The sequence below is a fragment of the Pyrus communis genome, chromosome 3, assembly GCF_041283825.1.
Source record: "Pyrus communis isolate YQ-2024b chromosome 3, ASM4128382v1, whole genome shotgun sequence".
Taxonomy (NCBI): Eukaryota; Viridiplantae; Streptophyta; class Magnoliopsida; order Rosales; family Rosaceae; genus Pyrus; species Pyrus communis.
This window is the reverse complement of record NC_142567.1, coordinates 8,093,868-8,110,656: the sequence shown is the minus strand read 5'-3', so window position 1 is coordinate 8,110,656 and position 16,789 is coordinate 8,093,868. Positions and strand designations below refer to the sequence as shown.

Below are 16,789 nucleotides of genomic sequence, written 5' to 3'. Positions count from 1 at the left end.
GAGAAGTCTAAATTGTTTGAATCTATGCGTAATCAAAGGGTAAGTATCACAACCGATACTTGGAAATCAATTCAAAACATCAACTACATGGTACTTACCGCCCACTTCTTGGATAGTGAATGGAAGTTTCACAAATGGATCATAAACTTCATAAAGATCACGGGCCATAAGGGAGATGACATTGGGAAGGTTCTAGATGTGTGTTTGAACCAATAAGGGATAGAGAAGATCGTTAGCATCATGGTTGATAATGCTTCCACCAATGATGTTGCGGTTGACTATATGAAAAAAAGGCCATGGGAAATGAATTCTCTCTTGGTTGATGAGAAGTACTTGCATATGAGGTGTGCTTGTCAATCTTAAATTTAGTTGTCAAGAGTGGGTTAAATGAGCTTACTAAGTCGGTTGAGAGGATTCGAAATTGTGTCAAGTACATTCATTCTTCGCCAGCTAGATTGGATAAGTTTAGGGATTTTGCTATCTTATTCAAGATGGATAAAATGTTGAATGTGCCTTTTGATGTGTCTACAAGGTGGAATGCAACATATAAAATGCTTGACGTTGCATACAAGTTTAGGATGGTGTTTCTTAGGATGGTGGAGGAGAATGTGCAATTTCGTGATTACTTTGAAAAGATGGAAATGGATTCAAAGAAGAATTTGGCAAAGAGAGTGGGGCCTTCAGAAAAGGAGGATTGAGAGAAAGCACTAGCCTTTACGCACTTTCTGACATGATGCTACTTTGAAGCTTAATGCAACTAAAAAGGTTACATCAACTTTGTTATGGGATCAAGTGGTAGCTTTACAAATAGAGATTGAGAAAAAAAAAAAAGGAAAGATGCTACCAATATTACATTACAAAGCGTGGCTACTACAATGATACGAAAATTTAACAAGTATTGGGGGAATTTTGAGAATGTGAATCCACTTATTTTTCTTGGCCAAGTTCTAGACCCTTGTTATAAACTTCAAATGATTACCATTAACCTCAAAGCACTTGGATGGGATGATAGGAGGTAGATTGGATGCTTAAGGAGATTAAAAAATGCTTGCTTAATTTGTATAACGAGTATATAAGAGGTTCTTCTACTACCATTGAGGCTCCATTGGAACTTGTGGAACTAAATGAAGAGTTCATAATTCAAGCTTGTGAGGGTGATGAGAACAAAATTGAAATGATGAAGAAGCTTGTACAAAAAAGGAGGGAGCAACATCTTTTGGAGATATCCAATGATGTGGATAAGTACTTTGCCGCTCCTTATATTAGTTTTACTGTTGGTGGCTTTGATCTCTTGAGTTGGTGGAAATTTAACACAAAAGAGTTTCCAATCCTTTCACAAATAGCCAAGGATATCTTTGCAATCCCCACTTCTACTGTTGTTAGTGAAAGTGCATTTAGCCTTGGGAGGAGGCTGTGGACCCTTTTAAGGCATCCTTGACTCCTAAAATGGTAGAGGCACTAGTGTGTACTAGTGATTGGCTTAAGGGTGGATGAAGTAAACTTCTACAAAGAACCAACGAAATATATGCTTCAATTCTACAAAGAAATGGAAGAAGTGGGAACAAGTAAGACATGTTTTAATTTATTTAGTAAATTTGTTATTAAATATTCAACTTTAATTCTTATTCTAAATCTTATTAATATATATATATATATATATATATATATATGTACTTTGTAATGTAGGCTTGACACAAGCTCAACCTCAATCTTTTACAAGTTTAATGCTTCCTCTAAATGCATCTACATCTCAAGGCTTGAAGAATTAATCAATGCATTTTTACTTTTTAAAGTTTTAGGTTGATTTAGTTTGAAATGTTAACTTCTATTCGAATTTCCAATTTTCATTTAGTTTGTATACTTAACTTCTATTTGATTTGGCTTGTAACTTCTATGGATTGGGAACGCGTGTTATAGTTATACTCTGGATCTCACATGTCATGGTAAGTAGCAGAAGTAGTTCTGCAGCAGTATTATTATTATGCTTATTTTTTGTAAAATGCAGCAAAAGAAACATTGATGATGATGTGCAGCTGAATTATTTAGTGAGTAGTACTAGGCTAGCTTTGTAACTTTTGTTTACATTTATATAATTGGATATATGTCGAAGCTCGAGGTTGAAGATACTACTACTGCCTGCTGCTGTTCATTGATCAGCAATGACAATTTTGTGAGTTTTGTGTTAATCTCACTTGAAACTGTAAAGCTTCATTACCATGTTTATGTTTTCGTGGTTTTCATTGATTTGTAAAGACCAATACATTAACTGTGTATATTTTCTAGGCCTTGAATTAAATTAGAAAAATATTAGATTTTGGCCTAACTAAGTGGCAGTTACCATTGGCATACCGTACCAACCAAACTATTTGGTATACTAAAAGTTTGGTACGGTAATGGTAATAGATTTTGCTGTACCAAATATTTGGTATGGTAATCAGTACAGAGGTTTTGGTACGGTAATCATACCAAAACCACCCCTAGGTTATGCTTTTTGGTTTGTGATCCCGACCTGAACCACCCCTAAATATAACAATGTCAATGCGACGTCATTTGGGCCTATTTTTAACAAATCTTAAAGAATTACTAACCAAATAAAATACGGAAAACGCAAGTGGTCCTCTATCACAGTGGTGGAAATAAGTATTGCCCTTCTAAAATACGAAAAACACAAGGTGTCGTATTGAAGAAATTTTTCAGTATGACCGGTAATGAGATCGTATACTACATGTCATTATACAAATGGTAGAATATATATGTTAAAAATTAATAACATAACAAATAAAAATACGTGATATGTACTGCGGTTATAATGAAAAATTTCTCCTCCGATTGTATTGTAGTGTCAGTTCAGGATTTTTGTCCATTTCTGCTTTTGGAGATTGAATAGACACGGAGAGAGTAGCAGCGGCCATGTCGACGACGTCGGTTGATTCTCCAAACACTGAGATGGACACCAACACTGAGCTCGATACCAATCCAAACCCTAATTCTTCGAACTCGTTAGTGCCTGCCTCCCCGAATGCCCCTGCTGTCTGCCTCCTCAAGTTCGCCGGAGACTCTGCTGGCGGCGCGTTCATGGGCTCCGTTTTTGGCTATGGTCCTCCCCCTCTCTCTCTCTCTCTCTCTCTATCTCTCTGTCTCTCTCTGTATATACATATATGTATGTGTGCGTATATACATGTGTCTGTGTTGTGAAGCTTTTACTTGCATGATTGTGGTGTTTGTTATGGGAATTTGAGCGGTGGTCTTGAGGGATTTGGAATTTTTGCGAAAATGTGCTTTTATTCAATGAGTTTTTAGGGTTTAGAAAAAGATTGGATTTTTCTTTCTGAATTTTTGGTGGTTTTTCGCAGAATTGCTTATTGTTAAGGTATGCTAGTGTTTTGAGATGTGAAATTGTGGTTTATATGGTTAATTTCGTTCTTGATTGTAATAGAGAGTGTAATTTCTGCAATTTCCTACTGGAACTGATAAGACAGTAATTAAATTGGGTTTAAGTTGATAATTTAAGGGTCTGGGATTGAACAGTGTACTGTAAGCTTGTGGATAGACTTGGAGCAGGGTACATGGTCTATGCTTTATCGGTATTTTACTCCCAGATATCGAGGCTTCACAGCCTTATACATAGTTCGTTCTGAGCTTTATACTGCTATTTTCTCGGTTCCTGTTTATGTTCATTGCGTCTAACTAGCGGGTAGAAGCTGTTATGAGAGAATTCTGATTGTCTGTGATTATTAAGGTTTATTCAGCAATTAGGCCACCATGTTTGGATAATGCCGGTCATTTCTGTGTCCTGTGTTCACATAACGAGGCGATGTAGAACAAACCATGCTACTCAAACTTGGCTTGATATTTAGTTGTTCAGCTTGCCCTGAATTTTATACTTGTAAATACAGCTAGACATTTGAGATTTGGCTTGATATCAAGTTTATTAATGAATTATTAGATGAGCAAAGCAAACCCTGCTTCAGCAATCTACTACTCAAATAAACCCCAATTTATCTTTTTTTCGTTTACTTGAAATCATTCGGACTGAGATTTTTGTTTTACCTTGCCTGGATGTGTTTCAGGTGCGGGGTTGGTCAAGAAAAAAGGCTTTAAAGGATCCTTTGGAGAGGCAGGATCTTATGCTAAGGTATGAAAATTCCTATTATTAATTGATAGTTTCGAAATCTTAGTGTAATTAATTTAGTTTCTTATGAAATGCTATTTACAATGTTGTATGTTTCTTTGCATTCAGTTGTTAAGGTTCACTTTTAAATTTTCCTCTTTCAGACATTTGCAGTTTTGTCCGGAGTGCACAGTTTGGTTGTCTGCATTTTGAAGAGGCTGCGAGGAAAGGATGATGGTATGGGAACTTGAATGCAGAAATGGTACTTTTATATTATTCATTCATTATATTGTGTTCATGCTCTCTTCCCTGTGCAGTTATTAATGCTGGAGTAGCTGGCTGTTGCACTGGTCTTGCTCTTAGTTTTCCAGGTATCCATCATGTTACAGAGTTACGATAGTTTATAAATTAGCAATAAACACATTGACTTCACTTTTAAAATTAAAATCATTAATATCTACAGAAATCCCGATTTTTGGTCTTATTCATTTTTGGCTTGTCACCAACGGGCAAGTCTTTTCCGCACTAATCAATTAAAGCAGTTTCCGTACTGTATATCACATCTTTAATTTAGAGTACCTTATTTGATTTGCAGGTGCACCACAGGCTCTTCTACAAAGCTGTCTCACTTTTGGGGCATTCTCATTTGTTATTGAAGGCCTAAACAAGCAGCAGCCAGCTTTAGCGCAACCATTTTCTGTGAGGAAGAAAAGTGAGCAAGTCTCTCGCTTGGTACTCCCCCTTCAACTTTCACTTCCGGGCGAACTAAAAGCAGGTTTCACTTCCTTTTGCAATTCCTTGAAGAATCGCAAGAAGGGCAGTTCTCATACAGCCTAAGAAGTTTTGTCTCATCATTGCTTTTTATGCTTTTCGGTCTTCAATCAAGTGGTCCTCTTTCTCTACCTTTTTCTTTTCCTTAGTATGACAGGTTATCATGTGCTATGTAAATTTTTTAGTTGAAATTCTGGATGCAAGTTATGAATTTGGTTCTTCGTAAAAAAATCTGTTGGATCATTGTGCACATATGTTTGTGATGTCCGATTTAGAAACCACGAGGGAATTTACAACTCTCATGATCATCTATGCCCGAATTACTGTATTGGCTGGCATCGACCGGTGCATGCCACATTATGAGGCATGAGTCAAAGTGAGACCCAAGTCGCGTGCTGTATGTCCAGTATGTTTTTTTTCCCACTACTTTATAGTAAATGTTGATATTCCAGTCAAATATAATAGCAATCAGAAATATGAAAATTTGATTGTAAGTTCAAGCTTTATATGATTGGAAGCTCATGTTTTATCGCCTGCCCCTACTTTTCTAATCGCTCTCCAGTGCACCAGAGGCAACCATATAGAGTGCTTCGAGATTCGACATTCCTTGGAGATCAAGAAACGTTTTCAGATACACGGTTCAAGTGATGGTTTAGTATGACTGAGATAACCCATTGTGATATTACAGTCCTATATGCATATGCAACCCATCAGTCAAGAAATTTGTGTTCCTTCCTACGGCCATCATTCCATTCCGAATCAAATAAAGTCGATATCATTTGGTCATTCAAATGTATAAACTAAATGGATGGCTAACCATGATGATTTAGTTGTTATCAACACAACATATATTTTATGCATATGGAAGACTAAAACTATCACGACTTTGTTTATATTTTTGCGTATATGATATTGAAATGATGATTTAAGAGATGGATTGTTCTGATTATGACATACTTGTACACATGTTATGTCGGCTTGGTAATTTCTTGCATGACTCGTTGTCCTGACACGAAAATAAGGTTTTGGGTCAACTTGTTCACTAGTCGGGTCATTATCGTGTCATCTGTTAAGAACCCATTATCGAGTCGGATTGTTATCGGGTCACCCGTTAAGAACTTGATAATATGTTGTTTGCCAGATATTAGGCATGAAAATTTCTTGCAAGACCCGTTAACCAGACATGAAACGCCATGACCCGTCATCGAATCGGGTCATTATCAAGTCACTGTTAAGATAACTAGTTTGACACAACACGACCTGTTAAAATAACGGGTATAACACGAAAATAACTACGAACACGACAAACAAGATACGTTTACGAACACGACAAACAATTATGCATGTGCTTAAATTATTCTATTGGAATTTGGACCGAGTTATTATCTATATCTATATTATTAAGAGAACTCTCATTGTCAACTTTTTTCTTTTTTTTTCTTATTTTGCCCTTACTTTTGATACACACTATTGACAAAAGGAGGGTAAAATAGTAATTTTGTACCCTTTGACAAAATGACAATCATATTCCTATTTTTCCTATTTTACCCTCTTTTTTTTTTTTTTTTTTTTGAGAAAATGACAATCATATACGTATTTTTCCAATTTTACCCTGACTTTTGATACACAATAGTTACATAAGGAGGACAAAACAATAATTATGTAATATTAAAAAAAAATGCACTTATTAAGAGAAATTGTTTACACATACAAAATGTGTGCTCTATTCTAGTAACAAATAATAAAGAGAAAAAAAAAGTAGGGAGTGAGGGGTGAGAAAGTGAGGTAAAAAATACAATTACTATAACACCCATGCTTTTGCAACAAGTATCTCATTAGCATCTAAAGGCTATAATTTTAATTTTAATATCTTTGGTTGATATAGATGGTTCTCCAGATACATAGTATAAAAAACAATACGTTAAATGAAAATGGTGGAATGAGGAGATTCCACAGGGATGAGACAAGCAAGTATTGTTCATTTGTTTTTATATGATAAAACTCTCATTGGAAATGAGCTTATTCATCTACTTATAAATAACGTATCTTCACCGTAAAAAATTATAATTCTAACTGTGCAATTGTTTAATTTTCATTTGAAAATTATCCCTACAAATAATGCATCTTCGCATTGACAGAACAAAATGATATTTGTTGCTCAGGGGCGCCAATGCGCATCTGTGCATCATTCTAGACAACCCATGATTATGCAGAACAGTATAGTGCAACAAATGAGTGTATTCCAGCGTATGGGCTCCAAACGCCAACAAATAAACAGGTCGACGAAAATCATGGAATTAAAGCAAGTGCAATCGAATCAGTAGATACTACCCATGTCTTGGATTGGTAGATACTACTCACGTCATTAGGGTCTCCTCTCTTCTAGGCTGCCCTAATGTCTATGAGCTGAGTGTTGCTTACTACTCACGTCATGGAAGAGTCATTTGATGCCGCCCCTTGCAGTTGATACATAATCATTTCGGAAAGAAAACTTACACATCATAATTAGCCCACCCTCTCCTTAGGTCATCTCTAATCGAGAGGGCTAACGGACCAAAAGCGAAAAAATAGCCTAATTTGCCCAAAAACTTATCTCTAACTAAAGGTTGTGCTATAATTACATGGAGCCCACCATGCCATTATTTGGCCAAGAGGCATCAGGTTGGCCAAATGTAGCTCTCATCTTAGCCCTTTTTTTGGGCCCTAGCTTCTTAGTTGTAATGATATATTCAAATTCAACGATTAGATTTGAAAACATCCAAAGTTAGTTTAATTAAATTAACTAATAAATTTAAAGTATGAACTTAAAACTAATAAATTATTAAGGGGTTATATTTTGCCGCTTTTTTTTTTTTTTTTTGGTACAACGGAGGGCAAAGCCCGGCAAGCAAAACAAAAAAGTTAGGCAAGAACAACCCTAGGAAGGGCCCTGCCAATAGAATCAGAAACTAGAAAATTACTAGCAGTGGTAGGAGGAGAAACAAAAACATGAAGGCCTAGGGATAGCCCATGACCCAAGTCAGCCATGTGATCAGCTGAGGCATTCTTTTCTCTATAGATATGAGTGACTCCGCATCTCCAATTTTTTTCGATGGCTTCTTTGCAGTCAATAATGAGGTTGTAGAGCGGGTGCGAATCCAGAATAGGTTTTTGGATCAAAATAACAGCATCCCAAGAATCACATTCAAGGATCACATCCCTGCATCCCTCGTCCCAAGCTATAGAAAGGCCCATGAAAACACCCCAAAGCTCAGCTTCCATGATGGTTCCTCTACCCAGATTAGCAGCAAATCCCTTAATCCAATCCCCTTCAGAATTGCGAATCAAACCTCCAGCACTTATGTGACTAAATGCGTCATTACAACTCCCATCTGTATTGATTTTATATCTACCAATTGGTGGGTGGATCCAATGTTTAGCCGCTTTGGTTGGGGATGGTACATGTATGACTTGACACTGTTCATTTAAAAAATAATATTTTGCAGGGTTATAATTCTGAACCAAGCTAAATTTAATCCCTTCGGTTGGAAATAACCTTAATGCAGATAACATCGTTTATTAAAACAACAAAAAACTTAAAAGTTGGGTGCTAATAGAGGCACCCTTAACAGAATTCCTCAAATTAAAATGGTAAAGGATAAACTTTGGGCCTGCAAAGTTGCTCTTCGGCCCATCAATATCTAAACGTGACTTCAACCCAAACTTATTAGAGACGGGGTGCAGATTCTCAGAAAAGCCCAACCCAAAGCAGCCCTAAAGTATAGAGTTTGTTTGGGCCATACAGTTATATCTCCAGACACTGAGGGACAATATAGTAAATTTGTGAAGTCACGTTGGTACTAAAAACCTAGCTCGCCTTCATTCACTCGTCTCAAACCCTAGCCGCGTTGCCGCAGACTCTCCAGGAGCAGCAGAGCCCTAGAACGCCAAAATGGGTAACTCTCTAATCACTCTTACTTTCTCGATCTCGGATCCATTTTCTGCTTTTCCAACTTCGTTTGTGATGGGTGCCTCTGAATTTGTTCTTCTGAAGTTTCGATTTTTTTTATATCGCATTTGTGAATTGTTGTGCTAAATCTTTCGTTTATGTGTGATTTTTTTGTAGGTATTTCTCGTGATTCCATGCACAAGAGACGTGCCACTGGAGGCAAGAAGAAGGCTTGGAGGAAGAAGCGAAAGTAATATTTCCCTCTTTTTGTTTTGATTTTTGATGTTTTTCTCTGCGCAAGTTATCTTACTTTTGAATAATGTGCTTCTTCTGTTTATTTGACGAGTAAATCAATGATTTGCTTGTTTTGAAGAAATTAATCCCCCTTTTCATGTGTTTTGAAAACCCTTTTGTTTTTTTTATTTGTTTTCGGTGATCAGATGACTTAGGACGGAGTCTATTAGCTGTTGAAAGAACTTTAATTGCATTGAAATTTTGTGTTCTGTTTGTTTCTTTTATTTGATTTTTTGACTAGATGTAATTCACTGTCTTATGTCTCATTTGAAGGGATTGTTTTAATTTATGCAACATACGGAACCAATCCTCTATTTCTTAGATTGTGAGCGGTGTTGTTTAACTTATTAATTAACTGTGTGCAAAGTTTTTGCACACTATTGTGGCGACAAGGTCTATACAGCCCGTTGGTTTAGGTTTAATTAATGATTGATATCGTAATTACAATGGACTTTCACATTTGTGTAAAATGATGTTACTTTAAAGCCTTGATTATTTGAGAATTGATTTAGTTTGTACTTTTTGTTTGCAGGTACGAGCTCGGAAGGCAACCTGCTAACACCAAGTTGTCAAGCAACAAGACAGTGAGGAGGATCAGGGTTCGAGGTGGGAATGTCAAGTGGCGTGCTCTGAGGCTCGACACTGGAAACTTCTCCTGGGGTAGTGAGGCCGTGACCCGCAAAACCCGCCTTCTTGATGTTGTGTACAATGCATCCAACAATGAGTTGGTCCGTACTCAAACTTTGGTGAAGAGTGCCATTGTTCAGGTTGATGCTGCACCATTCAAGCAGTGGTATCTCCAGCACTATGGAGTTGAAATTGGCCGCAAGAAGAAAACTGCGGCAGCTGCCAAGAAAGAAGCAGAGGTAGGGGTCTATTATCTCTTGTTTCGTAAATTTAGAAGTGGTGCCTCTTCATTTCTCTTTTGCCAATGATTTAAGCTTTGTCCAATGCGTTAAGTGTGGACTTGTGTTTTACGTATTTGTAGAATGTTTATTGCTTTTTCTTCCAGAAGAAAAAAATGTTATGGTCTATATAGTCTTTAATGTGCTCACTTGGTTGAAAGAATTATATTTTGATATACGCATGGATGCTGATTGCAGAAAGGAAGATAATATTTTTGTACTCTTTGAGATGAAGGATTTAGGTGTTCAAGATTAGTAGAATTGATGGTCACTGCTGACATGTTTTGTGCTCTTATAGGATGGTGAAGCACCTGCTGCTGCTCCTGAGGAGGCAAAGAAGAGCAACCATGTAGCCAGAAAGCTGGAGAAGCGTCAACAGACTCGCACCTTGGACCAGCATATTGAGGAACAATTTGGCGGTGGTCGTCTGTTGGCTTGTATTTCATCACGACCCGGTCAGTGTGGCCGTTGTGATGGGTATGTGACTTTATCTTCCTCTCTTGGTTTATTTGCAGTTCTGCTAGAGTTGGAAGCATGGATGATAACAGTTGTTTTTCGCTTCTTGTTGCAAAGTGGTGCATCACATCTGATGTTCGTTCATATGTAAATGTTTTGCAGATATATCTTGGAGGGCAGGGAGCTGGAGTTTTACATGAAGAAGCTCCAGAGGAAGAAGGGGAAGGGAGCTGCTGCTTAAATTTTTGTTACTGGTACTTAGCCTTTGTAGACTCAGAATATGTCATCACTATTCTCCTTTCCTACTTTCTAAAGTATTTCACTTTATTTGAGTTTGAAGTTGGAACTTGCTTTACTCCAAACAATGTTTTTATGGTTGATTTAATCAGTAACCCTATTTTGGCAATCGTAAACGCTTACTATTTGGATGCCTCAAGTGATTTGTTTAGCAATACTTGAGAGTAATTTTATACAGTTTTTCTCTTTGCCCTCGTCCCGCCTCTCACGAGTCCCTACTGAGTATCTGGTGCTCTAGTGATATGTGCGTTCTACAAATTGTCTAATGACCCAATGTATATACCTTTGTTAGGAGTTCTTCCTGTCCAGACGGCTGCTTAGGGCAATAAAACTTGTGTCTGGACACCCATGTAGGGCGGGCACCAGACACAAGTGTGTGCGGTCAGATTGCCAAGTGGTCCGAGTATGTACCTTAGAATTTCTCCCTTGTTGGAGCCTCTTTCTGAGAGAACAATGGACCATATTGTTCTGAATCCGCTAAAACTACGGGGAGGGAAATTCGAACTTGGATGCAAAGGGCGGAGCACACTAGCCAACTTGACCAGATCTAGTTTTGCACTACCGTTTTCTTCAGTTGTGAGAGTTTGCTTTCATTTCATGTTCATGGCAATCAAATTATGCCAGCAAGAATTGTCTATCATCCTCGTTAATACTTGTAATACTGATACATCAAATATTGAACAAACAAAAAACTGAAACCACCACAGAAACGGTAGGATTTCGATCCCTGAAAGAGTTCTCACAGGGGATGGATCATAAACTCACAACTCAGAACTTTTTTCCCCTAACAGGATGCAATCCGAAAACCGAACTGATACATGGAAATGATGCGTGTTGTATCACTTGCTGCCGTACTTGTGTTTCAGCCGCTCTCTCACAAATTCATTTCGAGCTTTGGTTCGAGCTTGTTGAGGAGCAACGTTGACATACGAGAGATGCACGCCAAAAGAAAAAAGAGCAGCCGCAGAAATGAAGCATCCAACTGTAATAGCCAACCTCTTGGGCGTGGAGGGGAAGCAAACCACCATCTTCGTTTGCAAATTGCTATATGCTTTAAACAAAGAGGATGCACACAATTTATCGCAAAAATGTCATCAAATAAAATGTAAATAACAAAGCAGAATCTCTGGGGAAAAAAACCAACATGAAAGAAATGAGTTTTCAGAGCAAACAGCTCTGTGTGGCATTTCATCATACAGTTGGAAGGCATTTCTCAAATACCGCAAATTCTCGGTTTCGACGTGCATGATTAGGATTGATTGGTGGATTTTGGTTAAGCTAAAAGCATATAACATAGTAATTATAGACGACTGTTAGCAAGATACTAGCACGCTAGCCGTTGCGTATAGGCGAAGCGAAACCATACCTCAGAAGGTTGCGCTTTTAAAACTCCGCGGCTACAAGTGAGTTGGGAACGCAGCGAAAGGCTTTTTGTCGACGGAGATGGCGGGATGAGCATGAAACTCATTGGGTGGCCATATTGCGTCTCGTTTGATAATTGTTTTATTTTTAGTTAAACAAAAGTTGGATAATAGTAATACCAACGTTTTTCACAATGAGAAATGCACAAATTTATTCCTGAATATCGTATTTTTGCTATGTAAGTTTCATAATACAAACAGTTTGGTTTATAAATCTTCATTTGGAGGTCATCTTTAAGAAAAATCATGCGACGATCATTTTTCTTGTTCATCAACGTATTTCACTCACATTTTACCGCTAATTATTTATTTACATTTTAGGCGATTGTACCTCTTTCTGTTTAAAATGGAGTCATGCGACGATCATTTTTTCAATTTGCCACATTAACTTGTTTGTACTACGTTGACACCAGAAACTTTTTGCTTCTGCCGGTAAACCAGTGTACCGGTGAACCGTTGAACCGAATCAAACCAAGCTGAAAGAAAGTCAGAAAAAACTGAACCAGACAGATTACATTAATTTTATTCACTTCTCAACTCAATGAAAATCACAAGGCAAAAACTGCTCATCTGGTGTTTTATACAAGGGCAGCTCATGATAAAATGGCAATGGTATGTCATGCACTATCCATATCACCCTCGAAGACGATACGAGATTAAATTGCTCAAGGCACAAGTAATGCAACAACATCGATCTCAATCTAACAACGAAAATGTAGCCATTTTATTAGTTTATAACAAAATTTCTGACTAAAACTCGATACAAGCATACAAGCATATGTAAGAAAGAATTAGTATACAAGCAACACAATGACTCAAGCAGCCAGGCCATTTACCTGAAGAAAAAAACTGACAAATATGATGGTATTGGGTGTCGAGGAAACATACCATACGCAGAGACAATGCAGTCCAGAAAATGTTTAATGTCCCTCTGATGATTGTCGACCAATCTTGCACAATGCCATATCATTTTGCAAAGCAAGGCCAACAACTTGAACTGTCCCATACCGTTGCTTCGGTAGCTTCATTCTATGTTTCACAACTATCTACTCTACCAGAAAGAAGGATTCTATGTCACTTCCACTAGCAGCATTGAGATGAATAGGTTTCAGCAAAAACCAAATAATTTTTAGCACCCAAGGCTTCTAATTATGCCGTTAAGCCTGTCAATAACAACTGGTGGACTGGCAAATGAGCCGTCAAGATTAATGGCATGATATTCCAACCCCTTCCACTGAGCAATTAATGCAAAATGTGGGCGTCTATACTGACTGCTAATAATCTCCAGAATCACGGTCTTTGGCATTGCGGATACCATGTGTGTAAGACCTGCACCATGAGCACCTATAATAACAGAAGCATCTTGAATGGCCCGGACTTGCTCTTTCATCGACATGTGTGCAAACAATCCATTCACAAGGTTTATTTTGCATTCCTTGTGATTAGATGCCCAGTTCTGCAAGGCATCAAACACTTCTTGTTCATTGCTTAGCCTTGACTCAACCTTACCACGGTGGCGTGGATGGGCTAGATAATCTTCACGTCGAACAAAAAGAACGTTATGACCTGAAGTTGGCTTCTCAAAACGATGTCTATGTACTGGAAATCCAAAAGAGGCTTTAATCATTTCTCCAAACTCTGACATTCGCGCTGTTTTCTGGTCATCAGGGTGTTGCCATAGATCAGGTGCCAATGCACCATGACAATTTATAGTTTCACTCAACCCCTTAAAAAGTGGCGTTTCATATCCCAAAGGAGAGAGAATAGCATGACGAAAACATACAGGACCACTAAAGTTTTTAGCATATCGAAGGCTAGAAAATAATGCTTTCCACGTTTCTTCCAAAGATGTCTGAAAATAACCACCCAAAGGTAAGAGATATCAGTAACAGGACACTTGTGAACCAGCACTTAAGTGGAAACAACAGATCCTTTCAACTATAAAAATGAAAATTGATAAACTTACACTATACCTCTACAAATAGTAATCTTGAAACTTAGGAGGAAGCAGAATCAAAATATAAAAATAAAATTAAAAAAGAGCTACAAATGTCAGGAAAACCGACAAAGGATTCTCCTCTATCCTAAAGAGGGCATCCTAACTGCTTTCATCGTGGGCAGAAGTCAGTCCTTGATCAATGTTTAGTAAGAACAATATTATTAAAACATTTTTACTTTTCGGTTACCCTGTTACCTATACTGGATTACTGATTAACAACAGAAGTCGATAGTCAGCTCACCTATACTGTCCCTCTTCTTGGCCACTAACACATTTTCATCCCATCTAGTTACATATATTGAATGATCTCATTCCAAGTTATGACTTATCCAGCCAAAATTTGTGGACATCATATTTGGTTTTTCTCTCAATCGTCATGACCTTTCTAAGGGTTGTTTTTGGTTCCAAAACACGTTTGGATGATTTTTAAACAGAAAACTAGTCAGACGAACCCAGGAGTATAAAGAGGATTATCCGAAAAGTCATTATTTACATATAACATTTGTATGGTAAGACATCAACTGCCGTCACCCGAAAAAAAAAAAAAAAACAAAAACAAAAAAAAAAAAAAAAAAAAAGATGAACTTTTAAGTTGTTAAAAGAAAAATTGAAAGCTACTTCTTATCACTAAACAAGTAAAAAGATTAAATTTGCATGTTTCTTCCTTTCAATATGCCTCAACTGATGAAATCACAAGTTAATCTACACCACTAGCATTGCGTGCACATAAACTAAAAAATGTCACAAAAGGAAAGATAACTCAAACAAGATTTTATTTTTGAGAAGAAACGATAACTCAAACAAGAAAATCAAACCCACGTACCATACAGTGGCCATCTACAAAGACCAAATGAGGTCGATTTGGTAAGCCAATGACTCTTGAAGCTACATAAGCGCTATACCAATCTGTGAATGTGTGGAAAAGATTTGCATACTCAAAGCGTGTCACCAGAAGTGTTGGCTCCTCAATCCACTGCAAATTCGGACTTTCGTAGCAGATTTAGAAAAGAAGCAAATAATACTACAGTCATCATAGAACATTAAATAACAACAGTAAGAAGAAGAGCCGAGTTATAATCATTCTCACAACTTTCTTCGTTCTTTGTTTGAATTATTCCAACAACAAAATTTAGCAGACAATTAATCTTCATCCACTTTTCCATAAGCAATCTTCCCATTATTTGGATATTCACAAGCAGATTTCTGACACCAGATCATCCCAACCCATTAAAGAACCTCACATCTTTTACAGACCCTTATTAAAAATTTCCAAACTTGGAAACTCCCATAGCGAAAACCACATTGATCATCAGTAAACTCACACAGAGAAACTAGAAAATCACAAGTTCCTTAGATAAAACTCGATAATTTAAAACCCCATATACCAAAATCTCATTAACAACGAATCCCTAAAACAAATTAAATCCTCCAAATCACAATCAACAGCCAAATCCAAAAATAGAAACTAACAGAACCCAACTAACCTCATTGCATTGAAACTCTGCACTGGGCACGATCCGAATCGATCCAATCAGTTCTCTCATAGTGTGCTGATCAATCTGACCCTTAGGCACATACCGGTCAAGAAGTTCTTGGGTCACAAGCTTCTGACCCCCTCCTCCATCAACCCCATCTCCTCCATCAATCTCAAACGCACCGTCTTCATACTCAGGCAGCTCCTCTTTTTCTCCTCTTCCAATCACCTCCTCCAAAACCTCACCTCCCCTAGACATCTTAATCTTTTCTGGGTACATCCGGAGCCCCCCTCCTTCGCACACTGAGCTCCTCAAGGTATCACTGAACCAGCACCTGAACCAACCCATGCGATTCGAGCTCAAATCTTTCTTGGGTTTCAAGAGATCGACCACGGTAGTGAAGCCATTGCCGAAATAGGCCTCGCAGGAGCGAAAGGGGACCTGGGTTGTCTGGGACCAGGGGAGGTAGGAGGGTAAAATCGGCCATGGCTTCAAGTAGCGGTGCGGGAGGAGGCGGTTCTGATCGGTTAAGGGGAGGCGGCTAAGGGAGAAAAAGTGGTGGGTTTGGGTTTGGGTTGGAGTAAGCGTTCTGGAGTTGGAAGTGAAGTAGAGGAGGAGAGAGAGGGAGTTTAGGGCAAATAGAAACAGAAGGATCTTGAGCAGAAGCAAGTTCCTTCTGTTCATGGCGCGCTCTCTCTCTCGCTCTGAAAGGCGATCAGTCTGTACCGTTGAATTTCTGGTTTTGCAGGAAGAAGGGCAAACTGCGGTTGTTAGAGTGCGGGGACCAGTTAAAGTTCGGCAAGTGTTGTTGCTTACGAGTTTTACGTTCTTCTGCACAGTTGTTTTGGGAAGATTACCTAGGGCATCGTTAGATTTGCAATCTTTTGTTTCGCTCTTACCAAAATTGCTTTTGCTGCGGTGAAAATCAAAAGTTATGAAAAAAAAATAGTAAGGTGTTTATTTTTTTGGTAAATATCAGTTTATTACTCTCAAGTTTCGTGGTTTTCAACATTTGGTACATGAAGTTTTTTTGTCCCAGAGTCATACCTAAAGTGCTTATTTTGGGACAATCTTATACATCTGTTAGTCTGGCTGTTAAATCAACTTTTAACTGATGATGTGGTGCCACATG

At 38.0% G+C, this 16,789-nt stretch overlaps 4 protein-coding genes across 6 annotated transcripts; 2 read left to right on the top strand and 2 right to left on the bottom strand.

The window, feature by feature from the left end:
• Positions 1 to 2,795: 2,795 nt before the first annotated feature.
• Positions 2,796 to 5,134, top strand: LOC137715335 (mitochondrial import inner membrane translocase subunit TIM22-3). The gene is made up of 5 exons (XM_068454625.2): positions 2,796 to 3,097; positions 4,071 to 4,135; positions 4,276 to 4,348; positions 4,429 to 4,482; positions 4,707 to 5,134. Exons 1-5 carry the CDS (start codon positions 2,911 to 2,913, stop codon positions 4,946 to 4,948), a joined length of 621 nt encoding a protein of 206 aa, XP_068310726.2. The 5' UTR covers positions 2,796 to 2,910; the 3' UTR covers positions 4,949 to 5,134.
• A 3,548-nt stretch (positions 5,135 to 8,682) lies between these two features.
• On the top strand, positions 8,683 to 10,871 carry LOC137715909 (small ribosomal subunit protein eS8). The gene is made up of 5 exons (XM_068455269.2): positions 8,683 to 8,817; positions 8,988 to 9,060; positions 9,637 to 9,970; positions 10,308 to 10,486; positions 10,628 to 10,871. Exons 1-5 carry the CDS (start codon positions 8,814 to 8,816, stop codon positions 10,704 to 10,706), a joined length of 669 nt encoding a protein of 222 aa, XP_068311370.1. The 5' UTR covers positions 8,683 to 8,813; the 3' UTR covers positions 10,707 to 10,871.
• Positions 10,872 to 11,392: 521 nt separating this feature from the next.
• On the bottom strand, positions 11,393 to 12,749 carry LOC148697849 (uncharacterized). Of its 3 annotated transcripts, none has more exons than XM_088690858.1 (2): positions 12,129 to 12,749; positions 11,393 to 11,813 (listed from the first exon to the last, which is right to left on the bottom strand). In XM_088690858.1, exon 2 carries the CDS (start codon positions 11,788 to 11,790, stop codon positions 11,602 to 11,604), a length of 189 nt encoding a protein of 62 aa, XP_088546984.1. In that variant the 5' UTR covers positions 11,791 to 11,813; positions 12,129 to 12,749; the 3' UTR covers positions 11,393 to 11,601. The 3 variants fall into 3 exon arrangements, with proteins under 3 accessions (XP_088546984.1, XP_088546986.1, XP_088546983.1); XM_088690860.1 differs by having other exon boundaries at positions 11,393 to 11,806; XM_088690857.1 differs by lacking the exon at positions 12,129 to 12,749 and adding an exon at positions 11,907 to 12,119.
• Positions 12,750 to 12,885: 136 nt separating this feature from the next.
• Positions 12,886 to 16,511, bottom strand: LOC137715449 (beta-1,2-xylosyltransferase-like). Its single transcript, XM_068454783.2, has 3 exons — positions 15,667 to 16,511; positions 15,006 to 15,155; positions 12,886 to 14,035 (listed from the first exon to the last, which is right to left on the bottom strand). Exons 1-3 carry the CDS (start codon positions 16,339 to 16,341, stop codon positions 13,313 to 13,315), a joined length of 1,548 nt encoding a protein of 515 aa, XP_068310884.2. The 5' UTR covers positions 16,342 to 16,511; the 3' UTR covers positions 12,886 to 13,312.
• Positions 16,512 to 16,789: the final 278 nt, after the last annotated feature.